This window comes from Herpailurus yagouaroundi, unplaced genomic scaffold, assembly GCF_014898765.1.
Source record: "Herpailurus yagouaroundi ecotype Mexico unplaced genomic scaffold, PumYag 187, whole genome shotgun sequence".
Taxonomy (NCBI): domain Eukaryota; kingdom Metazoa; phylum Chordata; class Mammalia; order Carnivora; family Felidae; genus Herpailurus; species Herpailurus yagouaroundi.
In genome coordinates, this window is record NW_024412418.1 from 4,546,435 (window position 1) to 4,572,599 (window position 26,165).

The 26,165-nt window shown below is 36.9% G+C and overlaps 2 protein-coding genes across 2 annotated transcripts; both read right to left on the bottom strand.

The window, feature by feature from the left end:
* Window positions 1–8,835: 8,835 nt before the first annotated feature.
* LOC121043806 (olfactory receptor 8K1-like) lies at window positions 8,836–25,173 on the bottom strand. Its single transcript, XM_040495806.1, has 2 exons — window positions 25,069–25,173; window positions 8,836–10,076 (listed from the first exon to the last, which is right to left on the bottom strand). Exon 2 carries the CDS (start codon window positions 10,065–10,067, stop codon window positions 9,108–9,110), a length of 960 nt encoding a protein of 319 aa, XP_040351740.1. The 5' UTR covers window positions 10,068–10,076; window positions 25,069–25,173; the 3' UTR covers window positions 8,836–9,107.
* OR8K5 (olfactory receptor family 8 subfamily K member 5) lies at window positions 14,321–15,265 on the bottom strand. The gene has a single exon (XM_040495807.1). It carries the CDS (start codon window positions 15,260–15,262, stop codon window positions 14,321–14,323), a length of 942 nt encoding a protein of 313 aa, XP_040351741.1. The 5' UTR covers window positions 15,263–15,265.
* Window positions 25,174–26,165: the final 992 nt, after the last annotated feature.

A 26,165-nucleotide genomic window follows, 5' to 3' on the forward strand; every position in this document is an offset into this window, starting at 1 on the left:
TTTGCTTCAAATAATACAATTAACCATTATTTCATGGGGTGAAGTAGATATTAAAAGGAGAATGTGTCCTCTAAAAACATTCCTCAGGTAGTAAGATTATCATTTTATCTTTTCTTAATGATTATATTTCAGGTGAGGAAAGGTAGAACGTAACTACTAGGGAAGAATCAAACACAGTATTTAAAAAGTCAGCCTTGGGGCACCTGGGTGGCTCAGTGGGTTAAGCGTCTGACTTTGGCTCAGGTCATGATCTTGCAGTTTGTGGGTTCGAGCCCCACTTCGGGCTCTGTGCTGACAGCTCAGAGCCTGGAACCTGCTTCAGATTCTGGTCTCCTTCTCTGTCTGTTCCTCCCCTGCTCACACTCTGTCTCTCTCTCTCTCTCTCTCTCAAAAATAAATAAAGATTAATTAATTAATTTATTTTTTATTTATTTTATATTTTTTTAACGTTTATTTATTTTTGAGACAGAGAGAGACAGAGCATGAACGGGGGAGGGACAGAGAGAAAGGGAGACACAGAATCGGAAGCAGGCTCCAGGCTCTGAGCCATCAGCCCAGAGCCCCATGCGCGGGGTTCAAACTCACCGACCGCGAGATTGTAACCTGAGCTGAAGTCGGACGCTTAACCGACTGAGCCACCCAGGCGCCCCAAAGATTATTTTTTTTTAAAAAGGAAGCCTCTTGGTTATATCCATAAATTTCCTGTCACCTACATATATATTTTAACCAGTAAATCTTATATATATATATATATATATATATATATATATATATATATACACACACACATATGTATGTATATATATATGTATGTATATGTATATATATATACACATATATATGTATATATATATAATATAGGTGTAATAATTATACATACATATTTATGCATGCAATGAACAATAGGATTATGTAGAAAGGAAACTGTCCTGTGAGAACACACACACAAAAAAAACCAGATAGATATTAAATACATCAGGAAGGTTACCTGCTGGTAGTGGGAGAGGGAACTGAATAAAGAAATAAGGTGAAAGATGTAGAGTTTGCTGGGGCTGCATAACAAAAAAACACAGACTGGGTGGCTTGAGCAACAGAAATGTATCTTTTCAATTGTGGAATCTAGAAGTCCAAGATCACAGGCTTGACAGGTTTGGTTTCTTCTGAGGAGTCTCTTAGCTTGTAAATGGCCACCTTCTTGCTCTGTCTTCACATGGTCATTGTTGGTTCTAGGTACATGTCTAGCTTCTCTCTGGGTGTCCTAGTCTCCTCTTCTTATAAGGACACCAGTCACATTGGATAGGGCCCCTATCCAAATGACTTTAACAAGCCATTTTAATCAAATTACCTCTTTAAAGATTCTACCTCCAAATACAGTCACATTGTGAAATGCTGAGGGTTAAGGCTTCAACATATGATTTGGGTGCGACACAATTCAGCGAATAACAAATTGGAATGAAAAATAAACTAAGGAAAGAGAGGGCCTTTGCCTGGCCCAATGATGATACAATGTCATGAACTGAGGAATATAATTTTTCTAAACATCTTGCCTTAGGTCCAAAAACAGTTGAAAACATACATATGTTCAGTATGTAGAAAACTTGCTTCTGGAAATCTGCTTTGCAAAATAATACAAGTTATTAAATTATATAAAAATCTTCATGAGTATATTGTTAGCATGGCAAAATAGTAGAAACTAAGTATTTTGGAAACTTATTAAGTAAATTATAAACATACATAATTAATATAATTTTATATATTCTTTAAAACTTTGTATTTATTATATAGAAATTGAAAAGCTTCTTTATCCATTCATATCCTTGTCAGTGCCTGTTGCTTCTTGTGTTGTTAATATTAGCCATTCTGACAGGTGTGAGGTGATATTTCATTATGGTTTTGATTTGTATTTCCCTGATAATAAGTGATATTGAGCATCTTTTCACGTGTCTGTTAACCACCTGTATGTTTTCTTTGGTAAAATATCTATTCATGTCTTCTGACCATGTCTTAACTATACTATTTATTTTTGGGGTGTTGAGTTTGACAAATTCTTTATAGATTTTGGATACTAATCCTTTATCACATACATCATTTGCAAATATCTTCTCCCATTCTGTAAGCTTCCTTTTAGTTTTGTTGATTGTTTCCTTCATTCTGCAGAAACTTTTAATCTTGGCGAAGTCTCAATCATTCATTTTTGCCTTGGTTTCCCTTACCTCTGAATACACGTCTAGTAAAAAGTTGCTATAACCAATTTCAAGGAGATTGCTGCCTGTGTTTTTCTCTCTAGGATTTTTATGGTTTCTTCTTGCACATTTAGGTCTTTCATCCATTTTGAATGTGTGTGTGTGTGTGTGTGTGTGTGTGTGTGTGTGCTATAAAAAAACGTTTATTCTTTTGCATGTTGCTGTCCAGTTTTCCCAACACTATTTGTTGAAGAGACTGTATTTTTTCCAATGGATATTCTTTCTTCTTTTGTTGAAGATTAATTGACCATATAGTTGTGGGTCCATTTCTTGGCTTTCTATTCTGTTCCATTGATCTATGTGTCTGTTTTTGTGCCAGTACCATACAGTCTTGATGTCTATAGACTTGTAATATAGCTTGAAGTCTGGAAGTCCGGAATTATCATGTTCCAGCTTTGTTTTGCTTTTTTAAGGTTGCTTTTCCTATTTGGGATCTTTTGTGGTTCTATACACATTTTAAGATTGTTCTCGCTCTGTGAAAAATGCTGGTGGTTTTTGATAGGGATTGCATTAATTGTGTAGATTTCTCTGGGTAGCATAGACATTTTAACAAGAAAGAAGTCGTAATGTATATACACAATGGAATATTACTCAGCCATCCATAAGGATGAAATTTTGCCATTTGCAATGATGTGGATGGACCTAGAGTGTCTTATGCTAAGCAAAATAAATTAGTCAGAGAAAGACAAATACCATACGATTCCATTCATATGTGGGATTTAAGACGTGAAAGAGATGAACATAGGGGGAAAAGAGAAAGAGTAGCCATAAAACAGACTCTTCACTATGGAGAACAAACAGCATTGCTGGAGGGGGAAGTGGGCAGGGAGAATGGATTAAAAGAGTATTTAGGTTGGGTATTAAGGAGGGCACTTGTGATGATCACTGGGTGTTGTATGTAAGTGATGAATCACTAAACTCTACTCCTGAAACTAATATTACACTATATGTCAACTACCTGTAATTGAAATAAAAACTTGAAAGAAATGTATAAAAACAACTTTTGTTTTCCACTTTTCTCCTTCTGTTTTTTATTCCTGTTTTTATTTTGCTGTCTAATTTTGGACTATAGAAATGTTTCTAGAGTTTTTAAAATTCCATTTATATATATTTAATGGTGACTCTAGGGAACACAATGTACACCACTAATTTTTCACATTTTAATTAGTGTTAATATTGTATTACTTTAAAACGTAGAAACTTTGCCACTGTATAGTCCTATTTAGTACTTCCCACTATATATACATAAAATGTATGTATTGTTTTGCCTTATAGTGCTCAATTGCTAAAGCAGGAAATATTCAATGCAAGATCCTTTTTGAAAATTCTTAATTTTGTTAAAGGAAGAAGGTAGAAACTAAGAAGAAATTGTGAACGAAATAATATACCTAAAATAAGAATTAAAACTGAAAAACAAACAAACAAACAAACCAAAAGCTTCTGAGAAACAAACTGAAAATAGTATTAAAAAGGCAATATTAAAGCAGTATAGAGGTTCCTCAAAATGTTAAAAATAGAAATATTCTACGATCCAGCAGTTGCACAATTAGGTATTTACAATAAAGGATACAGAAATACTAATTCAAAGGGACACATTCACACTGATGTTTATAGCAGCATGATCAACAATAGTCAAATTATGGAAAGAACCCAAATGTCCATCAACTGATGAATGGCTAAAGAAGCTATAGTGTATATATACTTATACACACATATATATATATAACGGAATATTACTTAGCCATCAAAAATAATAAAATCTTGCCATTTGCAGTGATGTGGATAGAGTCAGAGAGTATTATGCTAAGCAAAGTAAGTCAGAGAAAGACAAGTATCATATGATTTCATCATATGTGGAATTCAAGAAATAAATCAAATGAATATGGGGGAGGGCAGAGAGAGGCAATCCAAGAAACAGACTTCTAACTCTACAGAACAAACTGATGGTTCCTGGAGGGGAGGTGGATGAGGCAGTGGTTGGAATAGGGTGGTGGGGATGAAAGAGGACACTTGTGACGAGCCCCAAGGGTTGTATGGAAGGGTTGAGTCGCTATATGGCACACCTGAAACTAACATTACACCGTACGTCAACTCACTGGAATTTAAATAAAAACTTGGAAAGAAAAAGGAAAAAATGACCATATTATACTGGTTTTTTCTAAAACGATGTATTTTTAAAAATTAAATAAAAATGTAAATAAGACAATATGTTTTTAAGGTATAACTTAGGGAAAATAAAATGCCGATTGTGCATGGACACCACTTGAAAAATAACATTTCCAGTATTACTCCTGCTTCCAATTAGAGTTTCATCACCTTAAAATGTGTGTCTTTGCAGCTAATTACCCCACACTGTATCCTAAGCCACAATTACTGTGATTTCTTTCACGATGGCTGAATTTTACCTGTTTCGGAACTTGATGTAAATGGAATAATGTTTATGTCTGGTTTCTTTTGCTCGATGTAATGCTATTGAAATTCACACACTCTGTTATACACATGGACATGTATTCCATGTTACTGTTGAGTTGTACTTCAGTCGATGCATATACTACAATTTATGTTTTATCTATTGATGGACAGTTGAAATATTTCCATGTTGTACTGCCATGAGTAAAGTTATCAGTATCATTAACATACACCTGTTTTGCTGGAGATCTTTTTATTCCTCTCGTGTAAGCATCTAGGAAAAGAATTCCTGGGAGTAACATGTTTAACTTTACATAAAACTGCCAGTCCATTTTCCAAAGTGAAGTACCTTTGTACCTTAAAATCAGCAACGTATGGTAGTTTCAGGAGCTGAACGTAGCAGCTGATATGATTCTTTGTATATGTGATTCTTTGGCAACCTACTATTTTAAATTGTATCCACCCTAGTGGGTGACAAGTGGTAGCTCATAGTTATTTAATTTCATTTCCCTGGTGACTAAGGATGTTCAACTTTTTATATGTGTGTATTGGCCTTTTATATTTCTTCTGTGAAATGTATTTTCTAATCTTTTTCTCCAGTTTTTGCATAGTGTCTTTTGTTACTGATTTGTAGAATACATCTTGGATCCTATTAAGTCACGTTGGTTTCTTAGCTGATAATTGAACATATATGTGTACATGTTTGGGGCACTCTATTCTCTCGATTACTCCAGGTTGATAGTTGGTCTTTAAATCAATATTGTAAGTTCTTCATCTTCATTCTTTTTCAAAAATTGTTTTAGCTATTCTGGATCTTTTGTGTACTGTGTTAAAAGCAGACCTAAAGCCACATATGCGGGACCTAGCTTGCATACCATGAGGTTAGGTTTAGAACATTCTGCTCTGAAAAGGAACATTTGGTAGCAGTTATTAAATTATTTTCATATCAAAATTTGATCCCAAACTTAACATTGAGTCTTGTTAAAAGTTGTACTTTTGTCTTGACCCTATGATGTTAAGTTAAGGGATGAACTACTTGGATACTTAGGATAACATAGTAAAAGAGACCATTCTTTTTTGAGCCAACTCTCTCCAGTTTCTTGGGAAATTTTAAGTGTTTGCAAAAGCCCCTTCAAGAAACAGTATATCTTGTTTTGTTTTGTTTTTTTGTTTTTTTGGGTTTTTTTGTTTTTTTGTTTTTTAAACAGAGGTGATAGGAAAGGAATTCAAGAAATCAATGTACATTCCATGTAGGAAATCAATCTCAAGGACTTTTAGAAATAATTGGAGCGTGCGCTTTGCAATTGAGACATTGGGGCCTTGTAACTAATTCCATTTAATCATTGATACAAATATATTCCAATTTCCAAACTAAAAATTTGTATGCATGAAGCCATTGATTAGATATGGGGTGAAAATACAAGAAAAACTAAAGGTCCTAACTTTGGGAGAAAGAGAGTGTACAAATACCAAAGGATTTTCATATAGGTTGGTAGCATTCTGTTTTTTTTTTTAATTAATTAATTAACTAATTTATTTATTTACAACATGATCAGGGAGTGGGCAGAGGGAGTGGGAGAGGAAGGATGCCAAGCAGGCTCCACACTTTCAGAGCAAAGCTCAATGTGGGGCTCAAACTCACGAACCCTGAGATCATGATCTGAACTGAAATCAAGTCAGACGTTTAACCAGCTGAACCACCCAGGTGCCCCGGTTGCATTATTTCTAAACTATTTACCATTATAATTATGATGAGAATCGGTACTTCGTGGCAATTAGGGACAATAGCCCTAACCAATGAAGTCAGGAATGTGATAAATTTCCTGGAGAAAAGAAGGTAATGTTTTAGAGCCATTCCTGATGTAGCTAGAATATCAAATAGCTCACAATATCAGCTAGTGACGATAATAATCACCTGATTATCAGCTGAAAGTAATAATCACCTATTAGTCACATGTTGCAATTTTATCATCATGCAATCACACAATGAAAATGATAAGTCAGTAAATGTTCATATCTCTTAAAAAATAATAAAATAAAAATACTTTTGGTAAAATCACAATGCATAGGACTTCTGTGTTTTTTTTTTATTTCAAGTTATTATGCATATTTATAAAATGTTTACCCAACATATCATTAGAATGTGAAAAAACCCTGGGCGTTTGGATGGCTCAGGTGGTTAAGCATCCGACTTTGGCTCAGGTCACGATCTCGCAGTTTGTGAGTTCGAGCCCCACATGGGGCTCTGTGCTGACAGCTCAGAGCCTGCAGCTTGCCTCAGATTCTGTGTTCCCATCCGTCTCTGCTCCTTCCACTCGTGTTCTCTCTCAAAACTAAATAAGTATTTTTAAAAATTTTTTTAAAAGAATGTGAAAAACTCTAAATATTTACTCTGAAATAAGAAGCGATAGTAATATCAAGCCCTAAGTACAAGGCTATTTTTTTAGGGATTTTTTAAAAATAATGATTAAATAAATAAAAAGCTGCAAATAATCAAATGTTCATCAACCAAGGAATGGCAAAGACAAAGTGACTGATGGGTACTTCACAGTATGCTGATATTAAAAATGCTAATATTAAAAAACAGTTATTGACCAAGAAAGATGATGATGATGAATTGTCAAGTAAGGAAAGTAAGTTGCAGAGGCATGGTGAATTATGATTTTTTAAAATACCGTTCTATAATGGATGGTATTGGAGAAAGCTATTAATATTATTTGATGTTACTTTTTGTTTTGTGGATAACAATGGAAATGAAAAAGACTGTGCAGTACAATATAAACTGTTATGCTAGAAAATAAAATGCGCTCATAACAACAAATAAGCTGACAGATAAGATCCAAAGTCAACATGGTAAACAAAGTTGATATCATCAGAGAACACAACTTTGTATTCATTTTATTGTATTGAATTTATGTTTTATTTTAGTCAGTTCACTTTATTTAAAAAATTAAAAAGTCTAGCTTTATTGAGATTATAATCAATAAAAACATTATATAAAACTAAACTATAAAACAATGGTTTGATATTTGTAATATATCATGGAATGATCGCTACAGTCAGGCTAATTATCATATCCATCACCTCACATAGTTATTTTTTCTATTTGTCGTGAGAAAATTTGAGATCAACTCTCTTAACAAAGTAAACTACATTAAAGGAGGAAAGTAAGCAAAATGCATGGATTTAGCACAAGGAAGGCATGGTTCATGTATTGATTTAATTCCCCACAATTTTAACTTTTAATACGAGGGCAGATTGAAACAAACACTAGTGAGGTAGTGTACATATTTTAAAAGTCTAAAAAATATCCATGAAATAACAAAGATAATACAAAAATGTAAGGAGTCCATCCATTCGCTGAGTGAGTGCACAATGTGAATGAAGCATCTCGTTAGCATAGTCCATGCAAAAGCATCACTGTATATACAGTCTGAGGAAGGGGACCAAATAGACAGGAATGTTTCACAGGCGCCTGGGTGGCTCAGTCAGTTAAGCATCCTACTCTTGATCTCAGCTCAGGTCATAACCTCATGGTTTATGAGTTTGAACCCTACCTGCATAAGGAACATGGAGCCTGCTTGGCTCTTTCTCCCTCTTTCTCTGCCCCAACTTCACTCATGCTCTCTCTCTCTCTCTCTCTCTCTCTCTCAAATATAAAAAATAAATAAACTTAAAAAATAGCCTTATTTATCTTTAATCTTTGCTATTACTGCTATAGATTTTTCAAAATCTTGATGTCATTTTGATAGACGACCAAATAACTCCTTGATCTTGAGTTTGTTGATTCTAAATCAGCTTATCAGGAGCCTATGGTAAATCAAAGTTACTTATACAGTATGAGGACCTGTCAAGGGGGACCAAGAATCAGCCAATATTTTTCTCATGTTCTTAATGAAACAATCTTCCCAGATGACCCCTGTATCCTTGAAATAGAAAATATGAACTCAAGCCAACTGATAATATCATTCTGAAGTGTTATGCTTTCTTATTTAGCCTAGATTCTTGAAACGATTTGATCATGTTGTGTTATAATCACACATTTACTTACTTTCTTGCCTCCTGCCTAGCATACACAATCTTACCTATCATCAATACAAAATCACTACTATAAAAAACACATTAGTATTTTCTGGTAAGTTTTATTCCATTTTGACTAAGATTTTTTTTAACCTCTACAAACCCAAGTTCAATATGATTTGCCTACAACCTCCAATATGACCTTGGACATAACTTGGAACTTAAATTATCTGGCTATAATATTAATTAATTAATTCATTCATTTATTCAATTGGGATGGAGAAGAATACAGGAAGATATAGGAGGAGTTTTGCCCAAAAAAGGAGGAACGCGATCAATTAGGTAAAACATTTCTACTTTTTGATGCTATAATTGAACTGGCAGCGCATTAAACAAAGACTTTTGGACCCACCTTTGCAACTGAACTGTATGATATTAAGTGGAAATTTTGCATCGGTTGGTTAAAATTCTCTTCAGAGCATCTTTTACTTCTTTGTTCCTTAAGCTGTAGATCAATGGATTCAGCATAGGGATCACCAAGGTGTAAAACACAGAGGCCATCTTATCAATATCAAAAGTATGGCTGGATTTGGGCTGCAGGTAAATAAACAATAATGTCCCATAGAACACGACCACCACCGTCAAGTGGGAACTACAGGTTGAGAAAGCTTTGTATCTCCCCTCGGTTGAGTTCATTCTGAGGATGGCCACAAGAATAAACATGTAGGATATAAGAACAATCAAGAGGGAAGAGAGCAGATTACAGCCTGAAAAACTTAAAATGATCAATTCTAATTCATGTGTGTCTGAACAGAGCATGGATATGAGAGGAAGGCAGTCACAGTAAAAATAACTGATAATGTTGGAGCCACAGAAGGACAATTTAAATAATTTGATTGTGAGAAAGAGTGACACAAATGTGCTGTAGCAATAAGGAATAAGGACCAGCGCCCAACGCACCTTCTCTGCCATGATGACCACATAGAGGAGAGGTTTGCAGATGGCTACGTAGCGATCATAGGCCATTGCTGAAAGAATGAACAGTTCGGTGATGATGAAAATCTCAAAGACTGCCAGCTGGGTGGCACACAAATGGTAGGAAATTGTATTTTTGTGCACCACAAAGTTTACCATCATTTTTGGGCAGATGACAGTGGAGTAACCAAGATCAGTAATTGACAGATGTCTAAGGAAAAAGTACATGGGGGTATTTAGCTTCGAGTCCAAATGGGTCAAGATAACTATGCCCAGATTGCCTGTCACTGTGATCAAATATATGATAAGGAAGATTGCAAGGAGAGGTGCTTGCAGCCCAGGGTTGCTGGTGATCCCCAGGAGAATAAATTCAGTCACCTCAATCACTGCAGAATGATTCTGTTTCTCCATAGGATTCATCTTGGTAACCTGTGTAAGGTACAAAATCACTATGTATTATATTTGAGAGGCTATCTTTTAAAAGAATTTAAAATACTGTGCATGAGATAGAGATATACTCTCTTTACCTTGAAACATAAATGAAAACTCCTCTTCCCCTCAGGCCCAAACTACACACACCTACACTCACACTGTAGTGCAAATGCCTAACAATCAGCTTTTTTAATTGTAATGTATTATAACGTAAATCTCTGAGATTAAGCTTTTGATTGCCAAGGCATTGATTTCAAAAACATCCCTTTCAGATAAGCACGTTGCCAGGTACACAGCTAGGGAAAGATCAGACCACCTCACTCATGAAGTCCCCCTTTTGGAAGGCCCTGGGTGACCTAGAGGGCCTACTGCTGGAGGTACCCTGCATTTCCCTTCCCAAGCTTTAATTCCTGCCTCCTAGGTTTTAAATTCACGGATGACGAGCAAACCCATGAAACTGCAGACATCCCATCCTTGACCCCAATCAAGGCAGAACTCCAAGTCCTTTCCCCACCTCTCTGAGACCAAGAATAGCATGGGTCCCTGGGCATTCCTAATTGATAGCTTCACTTTGATAGACTGAGACCCACACACAACACATAGTGATGGAAACTTAATTTTTTAATGTTTATTTATTTATTTAATTTTGCAAATATTTTTTAATGTTTTATTAAACGTAATGTTTAATGTTTTTATTTTTGAGAGAGAGACAGACAGAGCGTGAGCAGGGGAGGGGCAGAAAGAGAGGGAGACACAGAATCTGAAGCAGGCTCCAGGCTCTGAGCTGTCAGCACAGAGTCTGACCTGGGGCTCAAACTCACAAACCCTGAGATCATGACCGGAGCCGAGGTCAGATGCTCAACTGACTGAGCCACCCAGGCACCCCAATGTTTACTTATTTTTGAGAGAGGCAGACAGAGCATGAGCGGGGGAGGGGCGGGGGGGGGGAGACCCAGAATCTGAAACAGGCTGCAGGCTCTGAGCTGTCAGCACAGAGCCTGACTTGGGGATCGAACTCAGGAAAGGTGAGCTCATGACCTGAGCTGAAGGCGGATGCTTAACCGACTGAACCACCTGGCACCCCTATATGTCTGCTAAAATTCTGAAGCCCAGAAAACAAACATATACACCTCAACCATAAGCTTTACCTTATTGACAATGATCATATCTGTTTAAAATAACAAGACATTAAAAAAACTTTTCAAATGGTTGACGGAGTGATGCAAAAGGTGATGTTCAGGAAACCTTTGACATTAAATATATATCTCAATATTCTCACATTACTGCTCAGTCTATTTACCCTCTACAAAATCTAATGCTGTACTATATTAATTTCAGAATATTGTTATTTGTATCATGTCCACGTTTGCCACATCTGGTATTTCTGCCTGGCGAATCACTTATACTAATGATCCTCCAATCATACACTCCTTTTGCACTAAAAGGGATTTGGCCAATCTAATTATTTATGAATTCTTCATAGAGATACATCCAAAGAGGCCCAGTGGAAAGAAGAATACAAATGGATATCAAGCACTGATGGAGAACTCATTACGTGCCTGACACTTTTCTGAGCACTTTACATAGATTAACTCATATGATGCATACAGTAATTCTAGAAAATCGATGGTAGGACCGTATCCATGTGAACGTCAAGGAAATGACTTAACTAAGGTCACTCAGATAATAAGTGGTGGGGTCAAAATTAAAAAAAAAGTTATTCTGTCTTCAGAGTATATTCTCATAAACACAATAGGAGTCTTTCTCTCTATTAAGGTCACCCTGAGTCAGTAGGAAATGAATAGTTGAACAAGAGGAACATGAGGTAAATAAGGATACAGGAAGATTCTTGTTAAAACAAATGACAAAAGCAGTTAAGTTATTTGACAACAAAGGTGATCTAATAGCACAGCTCAGAGTACCAGAGAGTATATAATAGATCTGTCCTACACATTAATCCTATTGATGGCAGAAAAGTATACTGCAAAGGAAAAAGCAATTTTGCAGAGCATAATGCCCTTCAAGACTTTGGTGATGACCCAGTTTAAGCTGTACGTCCTGACATTTTCCAAGACCAGTGTTTTCTACTTACCTTACTGGAGAATCAACTTTCATTTCCTATTGTTTTAATCCTCACTGGTTGCTGCAGAATGTATTTAAGCATTTCCCTGCCCCCTTGAGACTCATTCTGTTAAAGTTTTAATCTGACTCCAGAATTAAAAAAAAAAATGCATGTAATTACTTGAGCGAGAGTACCATGGGTCTCTGAAATTATTCCTGGAGTATCCCATTGAGAAAGATCAGAAGTGTTTTGTATGGGTGTCTAACTGAATAAATTATACAATATCATTGAACACTGGGAATCATAAATATGCTCAGCATTTCAGTTCATGCACATATTAGTTATATTACACACATACTCTCTCTCTCTCTCTCTCTCTCTCTCTCTCACACACACACACACACACACACATACACACACACAACTATGCAAGGGTAAATGAAAGAATGGCTTCCTAGAAAAAGATAATGCGATATTGGATAGTACAGCATCCATTATCCAAATATACTGTTACTAGATATATAATTATGGGCTCACATAAGGCAATGTTTTGTGACTTATATTGTTTCTGCCAATGCATCAGTGGTAAATCTTTTCTTTCCCTGTTCATGAAGTATCTTTCATCTCTGTTTTTAAGGATTTCTCATTATCATCGGGTTTTGGAAATTTGATTGTAATGTGGGTATACTTCCCTTTCTGTTTACCCTGCTTAGAATATTTTTAGCTTCTTAAATCTTTGGGATTGTAGTTAATGTTTTCCAATGAATTTGGAAAAAAAACATTCTGGCCAACATCTCTTGCAATGGGTTTTCTGTTCCACATTCTCTCTTTTTTCTTCTTAGGCCTACATTTAAATGTATAGTATACAGCTTGTTATTGTTCTGGAGATCACTTAGACAATTTTCAAAGTGTTTATTTAATTTTTGTTTTCCCTCTGGATTCATTTTGGGTAGCCTCTATTGTGATATGCTTAAGTGAAGTTATTTCTTTTTCAGCTGTTGTTACTTTCGTCCAATTTATGTGTTTGCGTCTAATATTGTATTTTAATTTATAGAAGTTCCCTTTGGTCATCTTTAAATCTTTCATTTGTGTCCTCAAAAGGTGAGTGTTTTTATTAAATTATTCAATACATGGAGCATATGTTTTCATATGTTTAATATGTTATAAAGTCCTTGCCTGGTAATTCTATCATCACTGTCATTTTAGAACCTATTTTAATTATTTCCTGGGTAGAATCACATGTTTCTTTCTTCACATGCCTTCACTCATATCTAGTACTTGTGATTGGATGCTGAATATTGTGAATTGTCTGTTAATGAAGACTATATATTTTTTATCTTCCTAAGATAATGCTAAGTTATAAACACTGTTAAACAATGTTCATAATGTTGTAAACAAGTATTACTTGGCTTTTTTTGAGATTTGTTTTCAAACTATACGAACAGGAATCTGAAGTAGTTTTTACCTCAGATCTCTACTGGATGCCTAGGTGTTAAACATGGACTCTACACACGGGCTTTCGGAAATTTTCATGTCTTCCTGCCCTTATGTGACCCTGGAATTGTTCAGCTCATAATTCCATGCTCGTTCTTTTAATCACTTGTGGACTTTTACTATAACCATTCCTAAGTTAGTGTTGAGCCATAAACTCAAGAAGACCTTGTAATGTAATTACTTTAAATGTAAATAAATTCAATTCTCCAAAGGTAGGAATTGGGGGAATGGATTTTTAAGGAATCATGATCCAACTATACATTATCTGCAAAAGATTCACTGTGTTTATACTTTGTTGTGGGTTCAGAAAATACAGAGTAAATAAGATTGCGAAGATACCTACCCCCTATCCCCTTCGCCCCCCCCCAAAAAAACTTGAAAGAAACAAACACACACTTAGTTTACTTATGCAGCATTTAATAAGGTTTCCAGTGGGAATAATGTAAAGTTCTATGGGATAACTAAAATAAACTTTGAATCAAAAGCAAGGAATGTTTTGGGTGAGTGCATTTAATTAAGATCCAAAATATGAACTGAATATATATATAAGTATATTGGTTAAATAGAAGAGATTGCTTTGTACATGATAATTAGTCTTTGTTCTGGAGTCAAAAAGAATTAGATACATTATCAAGTGATATTTGCCTTTATCATTGTTTATTAGAACATTATTCCATGTTGAATATTAGATACAAAGTTTGTGCTGATTCCTAAAGACCCTGCGGAAGGCAATTTTTACCTCTTTGTTTCTTAAGCTGTAGATCAAGGGGTTTAGCATGGGGATCACTAATGTGTAAAACACAGAAGCCATTTTATCATTATCAAAGGAGTGGGCAGATTTGGGCTGCATGTACATAAATAGTAGAGATCCATAGAACACAATCACCACTGTCAAATGAGACCCACACGTGGAGAAAGCTTTTTTCCTACCCTCTGCAGAATGCATTTGAAATATGGATATCAGAATTAGTATGTAAGACACGAGGACTACCAGCAGGGAAGAGATCAAATTAAATGCTGAAAATAGTATGATCAACAATTCTATTTCTTGTGCATTTGAGCAGAGCATAAGTAACAAGGCAACATCATCACAGTAGAAATGACTGATGACATTAGAACCACAGAAGGTCAATGTAAAAATTTTAATAGTGAACATTAGAGCCTGAAAGGTACTGTAGAGGTATGGAATGCCCACTAGCATGTGACAAAGTCTCTGTGACATAATAACATTGTAGAGCAGAGGGTTACAGATGGCCAAATAGCGGTCATAGGCCATGGCCGACAAGATGAAAAATTCACTAATGATGAACATAAGGAAGAAAGCCAACTGTGTGGCACATGCATAATAAGAAATGGCATTTTGATCCACAACAAAATTTACCAACATCTTGGGACAAATGGCAGTAGAATTACCAAGATCAATGAAAGCCAGATGTTTGATAAAAAAATACATAGGTGTATGTAGGCGGGAGTCCACCTGGGTCAAGATGATCATGCCCAGGTTGCCCACCACTGTGACTGTATAGATGATGAGGAAGACCCCAAAAAGGGGAACCTGTAGCTCAGGCTGCCTTGTGACTCCCATCAGAATGAACTCCGTCTGTGATGTTAGATTCTGTTGGCCCATGTACTCCAGTTAGCTCTTCTGGGAAGACACAGAGAGGTTGCTATTAGCTTTCATGTAGTTCATTTAAATAAATTACAATATTTGTAGACACAATGTAAATATTTCTTTGTAGTGGGGATAGAAGAAGAATTTCCACATCTTATTTTGTAACTAAAACAAATGATAGAATTCTCTACTTCTCAGCGAGAGATCCACATGAAACAAATGTACTGGGATAGCCGATTAAACTTTAAATAGAGCCAACAATATTTGGAACATACCCATTGATTTTTAAAAAGCCATACAAGATTGGCAAAGATATTGGTGTAGGAGGATGCTGGGCTCACTGCGTCCTGCTGATCACTTAGATTCCACCCACATTGGCCTAGATAACCCAGAAAACCGCCAGAAGACTAGCAGAACAGAATCTCTGGAGCCAAGCGTAGACAAGAGGCCTACCAAAGAGGGTAGGAAGGGCAGAAAAGTGTTGAGTGTTACATGGACTGGCGGGAGGGAGCTAGGGCAGTGGAGGGGCATCCCACTGGACAAGGCAGAGCCCCTGAAGTCTGGTTTGCAGAGAGAAGAGGCCGGATTCTGTGAGTTATGACAGCCAGCGGGACTTAACATCTGGAATGTTAAAAGTCAACAGCTCTGCTCTCAGAGAGTGGGGAGGGTGAGAGGACACCGGCAGGGAGAGTTGTTGAGCCCCAGAAGGACAGAGCTCAGCAGGGGAACAAAGGCACTGGCAAGTGCCATTTCCCTATCCCATCCCCCAACCGTAATTCTAAAGGGAACTAGTTCCCATCACCAAACTTGCTTGCACCCTGCAAACGCCCAATGCTGTGCTTCTGTGGATCCATGCCTCCGATGGGCGTGCCTCCCTCCCAGTGCTGCAGGGTCCCTCCCACAGAGGACCACAAAGGGCAAATCTAGCTAAGCCTGCCCCACCCTCCCCTGTGCAACTTGTGGATCCACCCAGTCTAATATGCCCTTGGCCAAATCCCATCTAAGCAGCACCACAAGCCTGGCAGTGTGCAAGCAGCCCAGACAGGGGCCACTCCACTCCACAGTGAGTCCTGCCCCTGGGAGAGGGGAAAATAAGGTACACACCTGTCTGACAGTGGCCCCAGTGGTGGGCTAGGGGCAGACATCAGGTCTGACTGCGGCCCCACTCACCAACTCAAGTTACTCCAGACAGCACAGGGGAAGTTCCCTTCAAGTTGGAGCTACCACAGGGACTACCCAAAGGACAAAATGGAAGAATTATCCTCAAAAGAAACTCCAGGAAGTAGCAACAGCTAAAAAATTGACCAAAACTGATTTAAGAAATATAACAGAACAAGAACTTAGAATAATAGTCATAAAATTAATCGCTGGGCTTGAAAAAAAGTATAGAGAACTGCAGAGAATCTATTGCTACAGAGATCAAGGGACTAAAAAATAGTCATGAGGAATTAAAAAATGCTATAAATGAGGTGCAAAATAAAATGGAGGTGGCTATAGCACAGATTGAAGAGGCAGAGGAGAGAATAGGTGAATTAGAAGATAAAATTATGGAAAAAGGGGAAGCTGAGAAAAAGAGAGATAAAAAAATCCAGGAGTATGAGGGGAGAATTAGAGAACTAAGTGATGCAATCAAACAGAATAATATCCGTATCATAGGAATTCCAGAAGAAGAAGAGAGGGAAAGGGGCTGAAGTTGTACTTGAACAAATCATAGCTGAGAAGTTCCTGATCTGGGGAAGGAAACAGGCATTGATATCCAAGAGGGAACAGAGAACTCCCTTCAGACATAACTTGAATTGATCTTCTGCATGACATATCAGGGTGAAACTGGCAAAATACAATGATAAAGAGAGAATTCTGAAAGCAGCTAGGGATAAACAGGCCCTAACATACAAAGGTAGACACATAAGAGGAGTGGCAGACCTATCTACTGAAACTTGGAAGGCCAGAAAGGAATGGCAGGAAATCTTCAATGTGATGAACAGGAAAAATATGCAGCCAAGAATCTTTTACCCAGCAAGTTTGTCATTCAGAATAGAAGTAGAGATAAAGGTTCTCCCAAACAAGCAAAAACTGAAGGAATTCATCACCAGTAAACCAGCCCTACAAGAGATCCTAAAGGGGACTCTGTGAGTGAATTGTTGCAAGGACTACAAAGTACCAGAGACATCACTACAAGCATGAAACCTACATACATCACAATGACTCTAAACCCACATCTTTCAATAATAACACTGAATGTAAATGGACTAAATGCTCCAACCAGAAGACATAAGGTATCAGAATGGATTAAAAAAAAAAAAAGACCAATCTACTTGCTGTCTACAAGAGTCTCATTTTAGGGCTGAGGACACCTTCAGATTGAAAGTGAGGGGATGGAGAACTATCTGTCATGCTACTGGAAGTCAAAAGAAAGCTGGAGTAGACATACTTATATCAGACAAACTAGACTTTAAATTAAAGACTGTAACAAGAGATGAAGAAGGGCATTATATAATAATTACAGTGTCTATCCATCAGGAAGAGCTAACAATTATAAATGTCTATGCGCCGAATACGGGAGTCCCCAAATATATAAAACAATTACTCACAAACATAAGCAACCTCGTTGATAAGAATGTGGTAACTGCAGGGGACTTTAATACCCCACTTACAACAATGGATAGATCATCTAGACACAGGATCAATAAAGAAACCAGGGCCCTGAATGATACATTGGATCAGATGGACTTGACAGATATATTTAGAACTATGCATCCCAAAGCAACAGAATATACTTTCTTCTTGAGTGCACATGGAACATCTTCCAAGATAGATCACATACTGGGTCACAAAACAGCCCTTCATAAGTATAAGAGAATTGAGATCATACCATGCACACTTTCAGACCACAATGCTATGAAACTTGAAATCAACCACAGGAAAAAGTCTGGAAAACCTCCAAAAACATGGAGATTAAGGAATGCCCTACTGAAAAAGGAATGGGTCAACCAGGTAATTAGAGAATAAATTAAACAATATACGGAAAACATGAAAATGAAAATACAACAATCCAAAAGCTTTGGGATGCAGCAAAGGCAGTCCTGAGAGGAAAATACATCGCAATCCGGGCCTTTCTCAAGAAACAAGAAAAATCCCAAATACAAAATCTAGCAGCACACCTAAAGGAAATAGAATCAGAACAGCAAAGACACCCCAAACCCATCAGAAGAAGAGAAATAATAAAGATCAGAGCAGAAATAAACAATATAGAATCTAAAAAAACTGTAGAGCAGATCAACGAAACCAAGAGTTGGTTTTTTGAAAAAATAGACAAAATAGATAAACCTCTAGCCAGGCTTCTCAAAAAGAAAAGGGAGATGACCCAAATAGATAAAATCATGAATGAAAATGGAATTGTTACAACCAATCTCTCAGAAATACAAGCAATTATCAGGGAATACTATGAAAGATTATATGCCAACAAACTGGACAACCTGGAAGAAACAGACAAATTCCTAAGCACCCACACACTTCCAAAACTCAAATAGAAAGAAATAGAAAATTTGAACAGACCCATAACCAGTGAAGAAATTGAATCAGTTACCAAAAATCTCCCAACAAATAAGAGTCCAGGACCAGATGGCTTCCCTGCAGAATTCTAGCAGACATTTAAAGCAGAGATAATACCTATCCTTCTCAAGCTTTTCCAAAAAATAGAAAGGGAAGGAAAACTTCCAGACTCATTCTATGATGCAAGCATACTTTGATTCCCAAACCAGACATAGACCCAGCAAAAAGAGAGAACTAAAGGCCAATATCTCTGATGAACATGGATGCAAAAATTCTCAACAAGATACTAACAAATTAAATTCAACAGCATATAAAAAGAATTATTCACCATGATCAAGTGGGATTCATCCCTGGGCTGCAGAGCTGGTTCAATATTTGCAAATCAATCAATGTGATATATCACCTTTACAAAAGAAAAGATAAGAACCATATGATCCTGTCAATCGATGCAGAAAAAGCATTTGACAAAATTCAGCATCACTTCTTAATAAAACTCTCAAGAAAGTTGGGATAGAAGGAACATACTTAAACATCATAAAAGCCATTTATGAGAAGCCCATAGCTAATATCATACTCAATGGGGAAAAACTGAGAGCTTTCCTCCTGAGATCCGGAACACGACAGGGATGTCCACTCTCACCGCTGTTGTTTACCATAGTGTTGGAGGTTCTAGCATCAGCAATAAGACAACAAAAGGAAATCAAAGGCATTAAAGTTGGCAAAGATGAAATCAGGCTTTCACTTTTTGCTGATAACATGATAGTATATATGGAAAATCCGATAGACTCCACCAATAGTTTCCTAGAACTGATACATAAATTCAGCAAAGTTGCAGGATACAAAATCAATGTACAGAAATCAGTTGCATTCTTATACACTAATAATGAAGCAACAGAAAGACAAATAAAGAAACTGATCCCATTCACAGTTGCACCAAGAAGCATAAAATACCTAGGAATAAATCTAACCAAAGATGTAAAGGATCTGTATGCTGAAAACTATAGAAAGCTTATGAAGGAAATTGAAGAAGATATAAAGAAATGGGAAAACATTCTGTGCTCATGGATTGGAAGAATAAATCTTGTTAAAATGTCAATACTATCCAAAGCTATCTACACATTCAAAGCAATCCTAGTCAAAATTGCACCAGCATTCTTCTCGAACCTAGAACAAGCAATCCTAAAATTTGTATGGAACCACAAAAGTCCCCGAATAGCCAGAGTAATATTGAAGAAGACCAAAGCAGGAGGCGTCACAATCCCAGACTTTAGCCTCTACTACAAAGCTGTCATCATCAAGACAGCATGGTATTGGCACAAAAACAGACACATAGACCAATGGAATAGAATAGAAACCCCAGAACTAGACCCACACACGTATGGCCAACTAATCTTTGACAAAGCAGAAAAGAACATCCAATGGAAAAAAGACAGTCTCTTTAACAAATGGTGCTAGGAGAACTGGACAGCAACATTCAGAAGAATGAAACTAGACCACTTTCTTACACCATTCACAAAAATAAACTCAAAATGGATGAAGGACCTGAATGTGAGACAGGAAACCATCAAAACCCTAGAGGAGAAAGTAGGAAAAATCCTCTCTGACCTTAGCTGCAGCAATTTCTTACTTGACACATCTTCAAAGACAAGGGAATTAAAAGCAAAAATGAACTATTGGGACCTCATGAAGATAAAAAGTTTCCTCACAGCAAAGGAAACAATCAACAAAACAAAAAGGCAACCAACGGAATGGGAAAAGATATTTGCAAATAACATATCAGACAGAGGGCTAGTATCCAAAACCTATAAAGAACTCAGCAAACTCCACACCCAAAAACCAATTAATCCAGTGAAGAAATGGGCAGAAAATATGAATAGACACTTCTTTAATGAAGACATCCAGATGGCCAACAGGCACATGAAAAGATGCTCAACATCACTCCTCATCAGGGAAATACAAATTAAAACCACACTCAGATATCACCTCACACCGGTCAGAGTGGCTAAAATGAACAAATCAGGAGACTATAGGTGCTGGTGAGGATGTGGAGAAACGGGAACCCTCCAGCACTGTTGGTGGGAATGCAAACTGGTGCAGTTGCTCTGGAAAACAGTGTGGAGGTTCCTCAAAAAGTTAAAAATAGACTTACCCTATGACCCAGCAATAGCCCTGCTAGAAATCTACCCAAGGGATACAGGAGCGCTGATGCATAGGGGCACTTGTTCCCCAATGTTTATAGCAGCACTCTCAACAATAGCCGAATTATGGAAAGAGCCTAAATGTCCATCAACTGATGAATGGATAAAGAAGATGTGGTTTATATATACAAGGGAATACTACTTGGCAATGAGAAAGAATGAAATCTGGCCTTTTGTAGCAACGTGGATGGAAATGGAGAGTGTGATGCTAAGTGAAATAAGCCATACAGAGAAAGACAGATACCATATGGTTTCACTCTTATGTGGATCCTGAGAAACTTAATAGAAACCCATGGGGGAGGGGAAGGAAAGAAAAAGAGGTTAGAGTGGGAGAGAGCAAAAGCATAAGAGACTCTTAAAAACTGAGAACAAACTGAGGGCTGATGGGGGGTGGGAGGGAGGGGAGAGTGGGTGATGGGCATTGAGGAGGTCACCTGTTGGGATGAGCACTGGGTGTTGTATGGAAACCAATTTGACAATAAATTTTATATTTAAAAAATGAAATAAAATAAAAGTCTATTCATAAAAAAAGTAAAAAGCCATATAAGCATTAATACAGATTTATTAGACTTTATTTCATCTACACAATGGTATCAATTTTCCTTTTGTACACTTCCATTTTTGTATGATAATTCCAGTGAAATTTTGATATTCTTAATGAAAGAAGCAGAAATAATCTGGAGGCAATGCAGTTTAAGATTTAGGTTACTCATTTGCATTTTCAAGGCCATGAATGAGGCTTTAGGCATGAACTAACAAAGTAATATATCTTTGTAAATGTTGCAAATGTAAAATATTTTAACCTTGATCAATTAAGCTCATTTTCTCTCTCCATTCTAACTTCTCCATCATCCTTCAGCTAATGTCAAGATAGTTTGTCATGTCTGAGGACACTTGTGGGATCCAGTTAAAGAGAGGTTGAGTAAACAATACTTTATTTGATGGTTACTGAATATATCTATATGGTTCAAAATCAATGATATTTATCACTGAAAAGTGTCATCCATTTGGTGTAAGAACAGCTGTTAAGAACACTCCTACCACCCAATATGCTGAGATGTATGTCATTAATAAGAACATATTTATGGATATTATGATGCTTTTTTTTGAAAAACAGACAGAGATAGAGACAGAGACAGAGACAGCATGAATGAGGGAGGGGGAGGGGCAGAGAGAGAGAGAGGGAGAATGAGAATCCTAAGCAGGCTCTGCATTGTCGGTACAGAGCCCCACGTGGGACTCAAACTCACAAACCCTGAGATCATGACCTGAGCCAAAATCAGGCTTACCTGACTGAGCCACCCAGGCACCCCAAGATTTTATGATGCTTTTGATTATTAGTTTTAGAGCTGAACTTTAAGATTATGCTTCCATTGTAAATAAATATTCACATTTACGTTGCAACTTACATGCATAGTTTTATTTCTTCTCTTTTAATTTTTTTTTAACATTCATTTATTTTTGAGAGAGAGAGAGTACAAGCAGGGAAGGGTCAGAGAGAGGGAGACAGAGGATTGGGAGCAGGCTCCAAGCTGTCAGCACAGAGCCCATTGTGGGATTTGAACTCACAAATCATGACGTCATGACCTAAGCTGAAATCAAGAGTCTGCCACTTAACTGACTGAGCGACCCAAGCTCCCCTATTTCTTTTTTTTTTTTTAAAGAATGATCTCAAATTAGGATAAGCCTCAAAATGCACAAGGTTTGGATCCACTCCTGCTAAAATATACAGTTTACATCAATATTCAGGGATTTTGAATATTGAATTTTACATACTATATTTCCTCTGCTTTGCTTATTTATATGCATAGATTGATTCTTCCAATGTGGATATGATAAGGTCTATAAAACATTTAACATATTTATTTGAGTGTTTATTATGTCAGTTTATTTCTCAAATTCCACAATGGGATATACGTAGGGCACAACACTGTGATTTGCAAATATTTCTCTGATAAGTGTCGCCTTCATTTCATAAAATTTACATTGGAAGTCAGTGAAACAAAGTGATTGAAGACAGTGAAACTGCTTTAGCTCAATCCACCTGGATTCCTTCCTTTCCCACTGTTTTTCAGTGAACATTCGGAACTCTGTTAGCATGATTTTCAAGTGGAGAAGGAATTGGAATTGAACATATTCAGTCAGATAAAATACAGAATAGAATTACTTTCACGTAACAAGATGTGTAGCTTTAGTCAGTATAACTAGCAGTCCAAGGGGGTTAAGGTAAACACTTCTACCTATCAGATGAAACTCCCGGGAGCCTACCACAGGCCAGCTGGAGTCTGAAGCTACCCGGTGGCAGCTGGCAGATTTCTAAGAATCTGATAATTTTTAGTGTTGAGTCAGCCAGTTTGATCCCGGGAGTGGGCATGGACGAGAGAGGCAGTACGGGAGATACCATCCCATTTTCCTGGATGATATTGTCTATTGTTTCTCCATTGAGTTCCTCCCTGCTTTCAGGATCCTTCCTCTTGCACGAATAAGCTCCAAGGGTCGCCGGACCTGCTGTCATGGGTTTTCCCGCAGAACGGAAAATGCACCGTCTTAACAAAGGGATTCAGAATGCTGGTACCAATCCCACCACTTAGAAGTCGTCAATGTATTGCTAAGAACTAGTCTAATGTTTATTGAGTTTCTCTCCACTTTCAGTGTCAGTTTTTACCTCTCTCTGAAGATATCTGGATTCTTTCATTCCGTGTTTTTCTCTTTTAATTTTTATTTTATTATAAAAATAATTGACATGAGATCTACATAGTTAAAAGATTTTTAACTCTACAACACAGCATTGTTAACTAGGCACGATGTTGTATGATGTATCTCTAGATCTTACTCATCTCACATAACTGAAACTTTATACCTGTTGATTAGCAATTCCGCATATGATCTAGGAACCCTGCTTCTGAGTATTTATCAAAAAGAATGGCTATTATGGTCTTAAAGAGATATTAACACCCTATCCATTCTTATTTTCAAAAGGATATCTGATCAGTTTTGAACATCTTTTTTTTTTAATTTTTTTTAACGTTTATTTATTATTGAGAGACAGAGAGACATGGAGCATGAGCAGGGGAGGGGCCGAGAGATGGAGAGACACAGAATCTGAAGCAGGCTCCAAGCTCTGAGCTGTCAGCACAGAGCCCAATGTGGGGCTCGAACCCACAAACCGCGAGATGGTGACCTGAACCGAAGTCAGATGCTTAGCCGACTGAGCCACCCAGGTGCCCCAGTTTTGAACTTCTTGATGCATATATTTTCAATACTTCCATTTAGGGCTAACCATTAAAACAGGATATAAAAAATGACATATTGAAAATGACTTTTCAATCTTCAGACATGGTAATATTAGGTAGGAATTATTTGGGGTTCAGGGCTTTCTCCATAATTCTTAAAAGTCATTCTATTTATTTCCCAGGCTACTCAATTAGTTTATAAATCCCATTCTGAATAAAGAAATCAAGTAGGAAGCAAATCAGTCAGGGAAAACAAAAAACAAAAAACAAACAACTAAAATATTTACAAGCTCATGCCTTGGAGTCCTTATATTAAAATTATTTGTAGTTTATAAAATATTGCATGGGTAATAATATATCTTAAAATATTATTTTTTAAATATTTCATTGGATATATTCAAACTAAAGAATATTATTAAATATTACATAGGACATATACTACAAATTATTTGTTGTTAATATGAAATCCATATGTAACTGGGCATTCTGTAGTTTATGTAGAAATCCTAACCTTAACAGTTTCTAGTTGATGAGACCAATATTGATTTTTTCAGATACCTTTGACTTCCTCTTCACTTGTAATATCCAAATTCCACTATCAACTCTCACAGATCAAATGGATCTATGACATATAGTCAATTCATAGGATTTAGTGCCCTAAAAAGACATTTCTACTCCAGGGAACCCCGGTTAACAAAAAGTATAATGAATTTTTGTGATGTGTTAGAAAGAATCTGCTGTCAGTGACTATGGGAGTGTCCATGATCAGAAGCCAGGAACCATGGGAAATTACCAGCATCCAAGTGATAATCAAAATTAACAAGTCCTATCTACTCACCTTTAATAGACTGGATTTTCTTCTCCTAAATTACTCTTGCTTTTCCTTTGGGCAGGGAGAATTTATGTTTCTCCTCTTCTTTGCAATGCTCCCTGAGGAAGTTACGTGTAATTCATTCAGATGATGTGCCCAAATCATCTGAGAGATATTTTTAAGTTGCTTTGTGGTACCTACTAATTATCGAGGATATCCTACATATTCCCTAGTGAAAAAATGTAAGGGACAATTCAAGGAAAGGAACAAAACAACGTAAATGATAATGTACAGCTCCATGGAGACCTACATGATATAAATACACTCATTCAGAGTCAGTGATGAAAGTAACAATGGAAAATAGTTTGACATCAGCTTTATCCCAGTAAAACTGGAATAGCTCCAAAAATCATGGATACATTTGACAATAGCATCGTAATTGGACAAGAATTTTTCTTGGAATTTATTATTAGAATACAAGCATATCAGTAGGCACTGGGTTAAAATACATCATTTAACCTCAGTAAGACAGATATTACTATTTCCATATTCAAAGGACACCAAACTCAGATAACTTGCCGAAAGTCACATGGCTGACAAGTAGAAGACTTGAAATTAAAGCCTCATCTTTAAATGACTGATATACATGCCTCGACCTTTCATATGGCAAACCTGTAACAATGATTGTAATGCAATGTGTTGCCATAATGATTGCCTCAAGTAGAATGTTTCCTGAGCTGAGATCCTACCAATCTTTGATTCCCACGAACTGTACTCATTAAGAGTAAAATCTATTGTCTTGTTTTCAAATTTACTAATTGTTTTTTATGCAGTATCTAGTTTGCTGTTAAAAAAAATAATGAATAAGAAATGTCTGAGTTGCTCAGTCAGTTAAGCGCCCGAAGCTTGATTTCAGCTCAGGTCATGATCTCAAAGGTTATGAGCTTGAGCCCTGTGTCGGGCTCTGTACTGAGAGCCTGGTTGGGGTTCTTTCTCTCCTGCTTGAGATTCTCTCTCTCCCTCTCTCTGCCCCTCCTCTGCTTGTGGTCTCTCTCTCTCTCTCTCTCTCAAAATAAATAAATAAACTTAAAAAAAGAACAATAAAATGCTTATGACTGATATTA